This window comes from Amphiura filiformis, chromosome 4 (assembly GCF_039555335.1).
Source record: "Amphiura filiformis chromosome 4, Afil_fr2py, whole genome shotgun sequence".
Taxonomy (NCBI): domain Eukaryota; kingdom Metazoa; phylum Echinodermata; class Ophiuroidea; order Amphilepidida; family Amphiuridae; genus Amphiura; species Amphiura filiformis.
In genome coordinates this window covers 18,291,640-18,305,348 of record NC_092631.1, presented here as the reverse complement: position 1 = coordinate 18,305,348, position 13,709 = coordinate 18,291,640, and the positions used below count along the sequence as shown (strand labels likewise).

The window sequence follows — 13,709 nt, the reverse complement described above, 5'->3', positions numbered from 1 at the left end:
AATTTTTTTAAACTAAGTAAATGGATAATATTTATTTATAGTGTGTTATTAAAAATAGAAATTACAAATTTCTTAGTACTATTTTTTTTTAAATAAAAAAAGAGTAATATAATTTTAGGATCTTTTTTTCAGTTAGAAACAACTTCACCTTTGAACCGATATAGACAACTCGTCAACACATGCAATTTGTAAACAAGGCTGTCGGTAAGATTGAGACTGGCGTGTGTGAAAAGAAAACCTGGCCCATAATGTCACACAAAAGCAACTTGTTCCGACAAAAGAACCCAAAAAACAAGCAGACTAAAGTACATCTTGTTTTTGACGAGGAGAGTAGAAGGTAAGGCTAATGAAACTTGATGTTACAGGCTAGAAGCTAAGTTCCAGTAAGCTTACGACTACGGTAGCATGGTAGGGACAGGCATAAAAATTTCAAATTAATTCTATTAACATGAATTGTTGTTTATTGGAAGAGAGAACTTCTCAGAAACAATTTGACACCAAAACCAATCTTCTACTGTATTGCTAAGTGAAGTTATGACGAAATTACTGTCGGAACATTGGGCCATTTTCTCTGTCGATAAGACTTACCATAGGAGTGCATGCCATGGGGGGACTTGATAATTTTTGTGCCCCCCTGTCAATTTTTTGTTTTCACTGTAATTTAATCTAATTCTTGTTGAATATTATGAGTCATTCCATATCAAATCAACCAATGGGTTGGCAGGTCACCCCCTCAGATTTTGCTGAAAATCATTTCTAGCATACCTCTATGGCAATAATGAACACATGGAAAAAATTAGCACTCAACTCCAAGCGGTTTCGGAGATACGGCTTGTTAAAATTTCACCCAGACCCCCCCCCTTTTTGCTCTCGCGAGTCGTGTCGTTGACTTTCTCGTTGAATTTGTCGTGTTTTAGAACACTCATATTTTGCCTTTAGGAAAAAGATATTAAGCTGAAAATTGCTACCTAGAGTGACTTTCACCCAAATAAGCAGAATCTGGCCTTAAAAACAGTGTAGTGCTTCCACTTTAAAAGTTATGGGTCTTCAAAACCCTTTTCGTTTTGTCATATTTCACCATTACGTCACGGTTTCCAGAAACCCACTCGTACTCTTAAATAGATATCAGAGAATGTTCAAACTTCATATTTATGCTTAATAGGCCAATATCTCTCCCCTGAAACAATAACAGACCATTGACACCTTTAATTAGGTATTGGCTTGGACCCAAAGTTTGCTCTGCCAAATGAAATCCTGAAAACACCACCCCTACCAGTTGACCTTTGACCCTGCAGATGAAATCCGACACACTTGAAACTTACACTACACATACTTGAACATTTGATATCTACCTATACCAAATCTTAACTATGTAACTCCACCCCTTCTTGGTTAGAGTGAATTATGAAATTCGGGTATTTTGCCCAAATTTACACACATTGATATAGGATGCTGGCTAATCTCTGTTAAAAAATTGTGAAATTTGTGAATTTTGAAAAGTGGAGTTACAAAGCTAAGATTTGGTACAGATGTAGAATAAGTGTTTAAGCATTCATGGTGTAAGTTTCAAGTTTGTCGGAATTCATCTGCATGGGTCAAAGGTCAACCGGTGGGGGCGGCGTTTTCAGGATTTCATTCTGCGGAGCAAACTTTGGGTCCAAGCCACAATTTTATTAAAGGTATCAGTGGTCTGTTGTTGTTTCAGAGGAAAGATATTGGCCTATAAAGCATTTTTATGAAGTTTGAACATTCTCTGATATCTATTTAAGAGTACGAGTGGGGTCTGGAAACTGAACACGGTGAAATATGACAAAACGAAAAGGGGTTTTGAGAGACCCATAACTTTTCAAGTGGAAGCACTACACTGTTTTTAAGGCCAGATTCTGCTTATTTGGGTGAAAGTCACTCTAGGTAGCAATTTTCAGCTTAATATCTTTTTCCTAAAGTCAAAATATGAGTGTTCCAAAACGCGACAAATTCAACGACGCGACTCGCGAGAGCAAAAGGGGGGGTCTGGGTGAAATTTTGACAAGCCGTATCTCCGAAACCGCTTGGAGTTGAGCGCTAATTTTTCCATGTGTTCATTATTGCCATAGAGGTATGCTAGAAATGATTTTCAGCAAAATCTGAGGGGGTGACCTGCCAAGATTTTCAGCAAATTGGTTGATTTGATATGGAATGACTCTTATGTATGTTATCATTTTCAACACATCTGTGAAATTTTGTATGAAAATTCAAATTTTAAGGTGGTAAAAAAGTGATTTTTGTGCTAATTTTGGTCAAATTTTGCCATTTTTCGGCCATTTTGGGCCCATTTTAGGCTAAAACAATGATTTTTCCCAAGCGATAACAAAAAAGTGCTTTCTCCCAGCAAATAAGTAAACTGGAATTGGTATGTGAAAAGGATGAAAGTTTTTGTCAAACCATGTTTCCCTTTGTCAGAAGATGAATTTTGGGTCAAAATAGAATTTTTTCCCAAAAATGCCCCTTTTTGACCCCTTTTTTTAACAAAACGGTGATTTTCACCAAGGCATATCTCACGGAAAAAAATAATCAAAAGTGAAGTCAATGTTGCATTCTGCTTCCTAAAGCATTGAAACTGTTGTCAATGCAAACTAGAGCATCTGAAACAGATTAATTTTGGTTTTATTCATCATTTTCTCCAAAATGGTGTTTTCAGTGGCACAAAATGGCACAGATTTACATAGGGCTTTATTATCAAGTAAAATAAATAGCGCCCTCGCTCAGATGTGCCTGTCCCTAACTACGGTACGTCTTTAATACGTCGTAGATCCTTGTCGGTAGGAATCTCTTCATTAGAAGCAACATCACCAACTTTGAATTTGATAAGCTGCCTCATGCTGGTTTCATACTACCCTGCCGCTTGCCGCTGAGCGGCGTGGCGCACGCGTAGCCGTATTGCAGACAAACGGACACAATCACGGCTTGTTGTCATTGGTTGAAACGCCCTGCCGCAGCGGCAAGCGGCAGGAAAGTATGCTGGAGGCTTTAGCCTTGTCCAGGCCATGCTTACACTTACATTTCCATAATATTAATACAGTCATGACAGTAGGTATGAAACCCGAAATCAAATTGGTTTTATATAGGGATGTGATGAGAGTTCCTCTTTTCAGCTGATTTCCTCTTTTTTTGTTGCCAAAATGTATGTGTTTTTCTTTTATTTTCAGCCCATATTTGGCGTTTTTACCCTGATTTTACGCTGGTTTTAGTGATTTTCCTCGTTTTTGGTCTGTGGCCTCTCACACCCCTGTTTATATATCAAATTAAAGCCCTTGATTAAAGATAGTCAAAACTAATTTTAACCGTTTTGTCATAGCACTTTCCGTAACAAAGTTACATCTTGTCAAAGATTGACTTTCATCCAAGACATTTCAGCCAACATTCATGACATGATTTGATGAATCAATTGCAAAACAATTTAGGCGTTGTGCTGTCGGCCAGGAGATACGATCGGCGAGGGTCGAGCCTTGGGCTTGCCTTAGGTGAAAATTCTCTTCCCTCCCAAAAACTTCCTATATGGTCAGGAATCCTTCAATTAGGACCAGTTACATCACAGAATTTAATTGGGTCAGTCCATGTCTAAATATTTTTTGAGAAAAATGCAAAAATAGGCACAAAATTGGACAGGGGTGTAGTACCCCCTTTGAGTTTTGCTTTTATTGAAGCTCTATCTCTCTGGTTTGGCTCATTTGTTTCCCATGCTGGGTGAGTCTTGCCAGTCTCACAGCCATCAATATTGAGATATTTTAGGGATGATTTCCATATTGCATCATCTTTTAGTTTACTTTTCCAGAAGGAAAAAAACACAGCAGAGTTGATTAGGCTTTTATTTTCCATTCTGCTTTTGATGGTGGATTTATAAGCACTTGGAAGATCGTATTTGATGAGTAGTGTAAAATAGATGTGCCCTTTCAAAATTGCCTTGAAAGGGGTGCCCTTCAGAATCCTTATTTTGCCGCCTGCATGTCAGGATTTTAACATCACTTTCAGTGAGGTGCAATATCTCAAGGCCATAAAGGTACAATGTACCGTACCTGGGCTCCACATGTATGTATCAGCTTCCATGATATTTGGGGGTTAATACCATTCAGTCCATGTAGGCCAGCCCCCGTGAGGGCATACATGTAGGTACTGCGTCTGCCTGTCAACATTCTTGCTTGTATGACTGACTTGTTTGACAAATGTAAAATGCTTCTTTCAACTCCAAGGTGCATACCACTCTCTGCCACATTCACTTTGTCATCATTCAGAGATCATGGCTTTCCAGAAGGAGAAAGGAAGCTTTGATTTGACAGGAATTACCAAACTCTTCTGTGGATGGAGGATATATCTTTCTCTTTATGAGTAGATGGCTGCCTCATCAAGCATGTCTTGGAGTTCAATCATATTGTTGGATGCCAGGACAACATCGTCGGCGCAGGTTGGTGCTCCAACATAATATTGGCCAATCCTGGCCCCATACTTCTTCCCTTCAAGACGCTTGAGTAATGGGTCTACATAGCATTTGTAAAGCTCAGTTGATGTTTAATACTCTCCCTTGATGCACACCGTGAGAAAGCCAGAAGCAGCCAGAAGCAACCTTTCCATTTCACTTGGCTTGTAGCACCCTCATACCAATGCTTGATGATGCTCCAGACCTCTAGTTGAATTTCCTGATGATGTAGTTTTCTAAGAAGTGATGAGTGGTTTACGACATCGGAGGCTTTTCTTGCATCCAGTGTCGCAATGAATAATACAAGGAGTACAGTACTTTTCCAATGTGCTTATCAGCCACTGTTAAGTTTAAGTTGGCGTCCAACAAATTCTGTAGGGCGGATGAGGTAGTATTATAAAGGTTGATTGTTATTTGAGGTGATTAGCTACTGATTACCCATATTTCCATTCTTCTTTTTATTATAGATGGAATACAATTCTTGGACTACCGCCTCACCTTTATCTCTAAACACTGACTGGTTGATGTTACTGCAGGAAATGTCTAAGGGTCATGGGCCATCATTGTACTAAGCATGAACCCTGAGGGCGTTATAGTTCTTGAGCTAAATTGGTTTTAAAAATTTACACATATTGTTCCATGTAGCCTGTGACCTTTGACCTCTGGGGTTGTGGATACCTTAAGATACTTCTAGGGGTCATGGGCCATCAGGGAGCGCTATAGTTCTTGAGCTAGAGATTCAGATTTTACACATATTGCCCCCTGTAGCCCATGACCTTTGACCTCTGGGTTTTTTATACCAATGGGCCCTGAGCCTACTTCAGTGTTTCCACTAGAGGGGTGCAAAGAAGTGGTCTTATGAAGAAGGAGGAGGAGAAGAAGGAGAAGACTAAACACAACAAATACAATATATATGCCCCGTTGCACAGGCGTAGATAAAAAAGGCTTGAATATATCTGCTTTCCTTTGAAGAGATAATCAACATTAAAGTTTACAAATTTTGAAAGTTTGTGCTGATTGTTTGGAGACTATCGGTAGACCAGAATATACACCAATATTTCTCATTTTGATCACTTTCTGACATTTTAATGTTTCAAAATAATGCTGTGCACATCCTAACCTAAAACCCATGCTCTTACCTACCCCACCCTAACAAACAATGAACAACTTCGAAGTCAACCAACCATCGTCTGCATTTGGTCATGCATACAGAGTACTCGTGAGCAGTGAGCACCTTCTTTTAATTTTATTGTTTACTCTGATCTCCAGAACCGACATTTCAGCACAAGACACAGAAAAAAAAATTGACAAATTCAACTTCAGACTTTTTATTTAAATTTTTGTCATTTTTGGTTCATCCGTGTAAATATTGAGTACATATAACACCTCCTACGACCAAGGGCAGCCATTTTAAAATTTGGGTGCTTTTATAATGCATTTCTTTCATTTCTATTTTCTGTACTGATTTGCTATCTAGAGCAATATAGGTCAGAGCACATTCAGATCCTGCAAAATATGTAAATTATATTTCTTAGCTTTCGACCCATGTTTAGCCAATACAAAGGAAACCGATACAGGAGTGTTATTTGCTGTAATGAGGCGATTCCTCATGTTGCAAAGGATTCTGGGAAGGGTAAGAATATATCTTCCCTAAAAAAGAAAAAAAAAAAAAAAATAATGTTATTTTTGTCTAACAGGGACTTCTTAACTGGCTTCAGGAAGCGAAAGCTTGAGAGGAAAAAGATAGCAAGAGAAAAACTTGAGGAGAGAGAGAAAGAAGAAAAGAGACTTAAAAGGCAAGAGAGGAAAAAGATTCTAGATGAAAAACTTAAAAACATCAAATTACCAGGTAGGTCAATGGTCAATGGTTGCTTGTGTTCATCTTGCAAAAAGAAAGGGATTAAACTAAGAAGTTTACCAGTCTGGTAGCATTTATAACCATTATCAGAGATGTAAGTGAGGGTGAGCAGCCGAGCCAAAGGCGAGTCGTGCAATGGGAGTCCATGGGGCAGAGCCCCTGGCGGGGGGTTCACCCCCCTCACAAAAATTATTTTTGCTCTTTTTATGACAAATTATCATCATCCAATTCCGAAAATGTATTAAAATTTTTTTTTTTTTTTTTTGGCCCCATTTCCGGAATTCCCGAAGTCTTACATCTCTGCATTATTTTGGTAGGGATACATTTTTATTATTATGGAGTCACCCATTCCGGTAACCCCATTTGAAATTCACACTACCTGTGTACATGTAGAATATTAATGATGTGTCTTCCATAAGGGATGGATATCAACTGGATTAGCCCAACGTAAAGCACTTTGATGATACCTGTTCTATTAAAGGCGCTATAGAAATACCTGGATTTACATCTTTTAAAGTTCATGAAGCCATTCCAATGACTAAATCACTCAAATTCAATATTATAAAAATGTTCATTTATTTCAGAATTGCAAACAGAAGAGGATGATGACCCTGTTGTATTCAATCACCCAGAGCACACAGTAACTGTGACAACTGTCACTCAAGTGGACTTATTGGCTGAGCATGGGAGTGTAGGAGAGAATAAGGTATCACAGATTTGTGAAAAGAAATGACTCTTGTTCAGCCTAAATTAGTGCTGGTTTATATCTTTATGATTTCAGCTGGGGGGTACTCAGTACAAATCTGAGACGCAGGTACAAATGACGGGGATGATTCGCAAACATGGGTCTCATTTCTGGCCATTTGGTACATATCAATGACCTCTTTTTCTAGGCCAAATTTGGTATACGTATGGGTCATTTTATAAAAACTTGCATCCAATTTTGCTAAAAATTTTGAGTTTTGATGGTGAAGTTGTAAATAAATTTTGTTTATTTTAGAATAAAATTTAAACTTGATTTTCGCTCAACAAAATAGTTATAGTTATCTGACTAAGAATGAGAATAAATGATAGGAATTTTTGTTTTTACTATCCTCGTGTGACAGATGACGGCAGGTCCAATATTTTATTGCTGCTGTGCCGGCATCCAGTACTCAAAATGCTGAACCTACCAGTTGTGTATCACACAGGAGAGGATAGTAAAAATAAAAATTCCTATCGCTTATTCTCAATTCTTATCCACAGACATGTAAATCTTGTAAATAGGTCAAGGCCGGCAAGCATGACCAGATCTAGGTAGTATATCGTCGGCAGAGTGCAACAACATCGTAAGTGCAGTAGAATGCAATAGCTGCCATTTGCAACATTTCAATAAATGTACTTACTTTTAACCAATAACACTAGAAAAAACACCCAACTACAATGTAAAGGGTTAGCTTAGTGGCCATCAGGAAAGTATACAGAACATCAACACTTTATATAATGAGCATGATGAGGGGATTGTGCTGCAAACAAAAGGCAGCTATTGTATTCTACTGCACTTACGATAGTGTTGCACTCTGCTGATGATATGTGCAACGTCCGTGATTCGGAAGTCAGGTAAAGCTGTTGGTCTCGTGTACAGGAAGAGTCAAACCCTGTCAAACCCTGTGCAGTGTCAGAGCTATTCGAAAAGGGGCCCATCCCTGGTTGTGATATCTGTAATCAATCCTAGGTTTCAGGATCGTGCATAGGTAAACTGTGGACGTTTAAGCCTGTACGAAAAAAATTAAATTGAGGTATGCACGTATATAGGAAGAAGAAGAAGAATCAAAGTTAACAATACAACGGAACGGTACTGAGACTGTTTTATTTTGATTAATTTTCTCGAATATAGGTTGAATACGAAAGCGATTACTACGATGACGAGCCACGGTCTAAGAAACCTAATCTACAAGAATTAGCAGATGCTGAATCAGAAGAGAAGAGAGAGAAAAAGAAAAGGTAATGGGCTATAATGTATATTCCATCTGAAATCTATCCCGGGGGGCCACTGTAATGGTGAAGGGGGGTATCAGGCGCGTCCGTAAATTCACGTAAAAAGGGTATTTTTTTTCAGACTAGGAGTGCGTTACGTGCGTAACGTGAATAGGGTATCAAATTCATGTAAAATTGGTGTAAAAGGGTATGTTTTTTGGAGCTCAATACGTACTTAGGGTAGTTTTGCCAAGTTTGGGATTTTGTGCTTTCTCCTTCATTCATGAAAAGTGAAAGGAAAGTGTCTTCTTCCTACACCCCAAAAGCAGTTAAAAGCCATCTTTCAGCTGTCAGAGATGACAGATCCCTATACTGGCCCAGCTAGCATACTAAACACGAGGTCCCCGGACGAGGTCACAACTTGTTCAGAATATACAACCAATCAGCATGCTTTTTCTTAACTGTGGAGTCAATAAATTATGAGGAAAAATATAAGAGGATTTCCGATTGGCGAACCTCTTTAAACTCATCAATATTCATAGTCTTGGTGGCTTCCAGCCCAGAAAATTTGGTTGATCGGAACATGGTCTAAAGGAGCAACAAAGCAACCACGAACTTCTAGGTTTGTAAACAAGCTGTGTCAATGAACTTTTGACATGTGTGAAATTTTACCGGGGTATTTACAAACACAACGATTGAATAATTTGGAACTATTTTGGCTTTCTTAAAATATAAATCAATGAGTTTCAGAATTTTGGTTGGGGTTATCACTAAATCCAGTATGATAATTAATGCTCTAGGATGTTTTAAATTGAGAAGAAATTAGAACTTAACCAAGCTAAACTGGCCGTGTTTGCCGTCTTCTTCCAACTTCAATGTGTGGTTTGCAATCGCCATGGTCGTAATTTGCGTTGGACTTGCAGTTCAAAATTCTCTTGGATATGTGGAGAAATGGGTACATCCCAATCCCAAAGAAAAATTCTACAATATTTCAATAAAAAGGGTTGGACCTGTGATCCAAAAAGGGGAAATTATTAGCCCCAAAATCTTGAGAATATTGGACATACTGCATGAACTTTGAGGTAAGCTTTGAGCACCACGTAAACTTGTATGGCTCAAAATTCAGACGGCTTGCCACAAATTGCCAGCCCTATCATGCCACTCGCCGCCTGGGTTCTGTGTGTTTACTTGTTTAGGGGTAATAATTGCATCAATTACTTGTTTAGGGTTGGGGAAAAGACAACTACTTGTTTAGGGTAGCAAATCGTGCAACTTATACTTGTTTAGGGGGGAAAATTTCAGTCTCGGAAATACTTGTTTAGGGTGCTTTTTGAGAGTCCTCGGACGCGCCTGATACCCCCTCTTGACACTATAGTGCCCCCGGGAAATCTATACCCCCCTTATGGAAGATGTGAACTTAATCTCCAGCACATGGGGTGTCAATTTCAAATGAAGTCAGCCATTTAGGAACCCCATTTGAAATACACATTCCCTGTGTTGGAGATTAAGGTCATGTCTTCTCTATGTATTTGGATTTCAGATAGAATACCGGTAGCCAAATTTACATTAGGTCATGTGCCATTAACTGGTATGTCATTTAAGGCGGATATATTTCATTGTGAATTGTTTTCAATAAGAAAAAAAATGCCTTTCCTCTCAGTCAATCCCATCAAATAGGCACTTCTTTGAAAGCTTAAAATGTCTAATTTGACACCACAATGATCAATTTTGAATTTAAACAGGTATACCGGGCCACAGAGTCGAAGGGGGGGGGGTGGCAAAATTTCCAAATCGTCCTGCTGACCCACTACTAAAATGACCGGAAGTTGTCCTACTGCCAGGTTAAAATTTGGACAATTTTGACCAAAAACTGGACCAAAGGAAGATTGTACATTACAACTTTTGGTTAATTTTGTCCAGGTATTTTGAGCAACCTTGCCCAGTCAACATGCCTCTGGACATTAAAGGACTTAGCTTAAGAAGGCACAGGGTAGAGGATTGAGGTGGATCCGAGATGATGCCTTTAAAGGATGTTAGGGATTACTTCAAAACTCATCCCCCAGTTCTGCCAGAGGATGTAGATGGCAGTGTTATTTTGAGGGCATCCCTTAAGTATGCAGAAAGTGTGTTTATATCCATGTGGTTCTGATAATAATTTGTATTCTATTTGCTCGTTTTTGTTTCAAAGGATGTCAGCCATAAAGAAAGCAAACTCTCGGAAGAAATTCAGACAGAAAGCTGCAAGGGGAGCGGCACGGGAACAGAAGTCACAAATAAAGAATTCACATGGTAGAGAAAAAAGGAGATTAATAAAGGCACAGGGAAAACGAAGTGGCAAAAAGAAAGGAAAATAATGACAGATGATGATACTGGCATAGACTTTTGTATTTGCCCTTTGCACGGATCCGCCATCTTGCTACCAAAACAAGGTTCTCCCTGCAAACAAATGCGCAAAATGTGCACTTCAGTTTCTCATGCTTTCTAGCAACGTGCAAGAAGGATTTGGAAAGCATATTTGGTAATTAAAGCATGCGTTTGACAGGTGTATGCACACACAGCACACACTTTGCCGGCAGAACCTTGTTTTCAGATGACCGTGCGATCGGTGAATTGTAACATGATTTGGAATTGTGCTAGTGGATGCAGGGGTATTTTCTACAGGCCTGCACCTCCTGGTTTACGAGGAAAATTTGTTTACAAATATTGTACTCTGCCCTTTACTTTTTACATTTGTTTGTCAATGAAGAACAGCCAAAGAAGTATGAAAACAGTAGATAACTAGGAATTGAATACCTGAGTGGAAGAAGGGCCCAACTCCATCGAAACTGTTTTTGAGATATAAAGAAAAAACTTAATATTTGGAAAAGTTTCATAGCCAGAATGTTTTCATCTTCAGGGGACCTTTAATACATGAACGTACAATATTACATACATTCAAAATTATATATGATGTTTCCATGGCAATGGTACAGGTCTTAAATACTGAGCTGGAGTTGGGCCCTTCTTCCACTAATATATTGTTAGTGCCATTTCCGTAAGCAGATGTGTTATAAATAGCTACAGAAATTTGATAATTATCCACTAATTGCACAAGTAGAAGCATGAAATATGTTAGCAAGAATGTTTATTGTAGTAAAAAGCAGATTTCATGGATGAACAAAATTCCTCTTTAATCCAATATTTGTGGAAGAAGGGCCCAACTCCATGGAGTTGGGCCTTTCTTCCATGAAAACCATGATTAAGTGTACGTGGAAGACTATTTAGAGAGTGGATTTTGGATCATCTTTCACACACAAGGAAGATCAGTCTGCTGGCAATAAAATGCTGGGTCTAACTCATTTTTGTAAAAAATTGGAGTTGGGCCCTTCTTCCACACAGGTATTCAATTGATAATTTATAATCTCTTATTTGCAAACATTTTTGAATCGGAGGGAGAATTCCTCTTGGGGTATCCCTAAAAAAGGGCATCCATACATAAGGTACTGGAGATTTGGGTCTGTCTGCACCAAGCGCTAGACCAATACTTCTAATGAGATTGAGGAATGGGAGTGAAAAAAGAATTGTGCATTTGATTTAGATTTGAAGATGATTTGAAACGGTTTTCAGTTTTCTAAGAGTAATTCTCAAAATTCGGCCTGAAAGATTACAGTCAGTCGAAGCTTGCAATATATAAGGCAAACCCTGGTCCAAATATATTTCTAAAATATTTTTGGGCCCAAGAAACAGTGTACAGCTTTTCGTCCAAATAGAGTTGGTCTCATGTTCTTTTGACCAAATATACTACCTAAAAAAATATATTGGTCCACACATACTTAGGCCCATCAAAAATTTGATCCAAAAGTTATCTTGAAATCATGCATAAGGCACTTTCTCTATTGGCCACTAATATATGGAATAAAGTAAGGTTTTTTCACCAAAATAAAGGGGGATAAAATATGGTTGGCTGAAACACTGTTGGACTAAAGTACTTTGGATCAAAATCCATTTGACTGATTGTATTAAGACAAAGTTTGTTTCCCGAAGAAACATAACATACACACACATGCCCCTACACTATGTGTAAGCACTGGCAAATAATTACATGATAATGAGGCTATACTGCTCTCTTATGATGTTTTAAATCTAGAAACACCCGTCTTGGAACCATGGATGTCTATAATGGTTCCTGCGTGTCAACTGTTATACAGATTTCTCATGTGTATGACCTTGTTTGCCAGTGTTCACAAATACACGCCCACCCCTACAACCAGGGGTAGCATTAAGGCCCGAAAGTCTGGTTGTTTTCCCGTGTTTTTCACTAGGGGTAGGAGTAAGGTCCAAAAGTAGAGGGTCAGAGTTCGCCCCCGAGCTTGCACATTCCCAATATATGGAGGGTGAAAAATTAATATTTGTTCAATTCAGGGGTCATTCACCCCGATCGGGGTTACGCTACCCTGCCTACAACCCGCCTCCTCACATGCATGTTATCATCACATGCATGTATCAAAATATGGGTTCCCCCCCCCCCCCCCCCCCATGTTCTATCATTGCCTATGGACCCAATATATGACAAAATAAAGATGAAATTTGAATCAATTAATGTGTCTTGTGTTGTTGTGCAATTATTGTCTTTGAGTTGTCAGTGTTAAACCTATCGTGATAGAATATTATTGGGCTTACATGTATACAGTATCAATTACTAGATGTGAGTTTTAAAGCTATCAGCAGTAATGTAGTTTAATAACAGTAATAGTGATCAGAGGTAGTTGAGCACTAACTGTGATTAAAGGTAGTTCAACAGTGAGTAATTGAGTAATCAGAGGTAGTCCAACAGTGACTGATCAGAGGTAGTTCAACAATGACTGATCAGAGGTAGTTCTATAGCGAGTAATCAGAGGTAGTTCAACAGTGACTGATCAGAAGTATTTCAACAGTGACTGTGATCAGAGGTAGTTCAACAGTGACTGATTAGAGGTAGTGCATCAGTAACTGATCAGAGGTAGTTCAACAGTAACTGGTCAGAGGTAGTTTGACCATGACTATGATCAGAGGTAGTTCAACAGTGACTGTGATCAGAGGTTATTCAACAGTGACTGATCAGAGGTAGTGAATCAGTAATTGATCAGAGGTAGTTTAACAGTAACTGATCAGAGGTAGTTCGACCGTGACTGTGATCAGAGGTAGTTCAACAGTGACTAATCAAAGGTAGTTCAACAGTAACTCTGATCAGAGGTAGTTCAACAGTGACTGTGATCAAAGGTAGTTCAACAGTGACTGATTAGATGTAGTGCATCAGTAACTGATCAGAGGTAGTTCAACAGTAACTGATCAGAGGTAGTTAACAGTGACTGATCAGAGGTAGTTCAACAGTGACTGAAAAGGAAGTTCAGGGGTAGTTCAACAGTGACTGATCAGAGGTTTTAATAACAGTAATAGTGAGCAGAGGTAGTTCAACAGTAACTG

General features: G+C 38.8%; 1 protein-coding gene across 1 annotated transcript; it reads left to right on the top strand.

The window, feature by feature from the left end:
- The first annotated feature begins 173 nt into the window (after positions 1–173).
- LOC140150633 (uncharacterized) lies at positions 174–12,675 on the top strand. The gene is made up of 5 exons (XM_072172693.1): positions 174–337; positions 6,151–6,302; positions 6,896–7,017; positions 8,188–8,294; positions 10,456–12,675. The coding sequence occupies exons 1-5, from the start codon at positions 180–182 to the stop codon at positions 10,619–10,621; spliced, it is 705 nt and encodes a 234-aa protein (XP_072028794.1). The 5' UTR covers positions 174–179; the 3' UTR covers positions 10,622–12,675.
- The last annotated feature ends 1,034 nt before the right edge of the window (positions 12,676–13,709 follow it).

Coding starts and splice junctions, on each gene's coding strand:
- LOC140150633 (XM_072172693.1), top strand. CDS start 180: ATGCAATTTGTAAACAAGGCTGTCGGTAAGATTGAGACTGGCGTGTGT. Junction 6,303..6,895: donor TAAAAACATCAAATTACCAG/GTAGGTCAATGG, acceptor CATTTATTTCAG/AATTGCAAACAGAAGAGGAT. Junction 8,295..10,455: donor AAGAGAGAGAAAAAGAAAAG/GTAATGGGCTAT, acceptor TTTGTTTCAAAG/GATGTCAGCCATAAAGAAAG.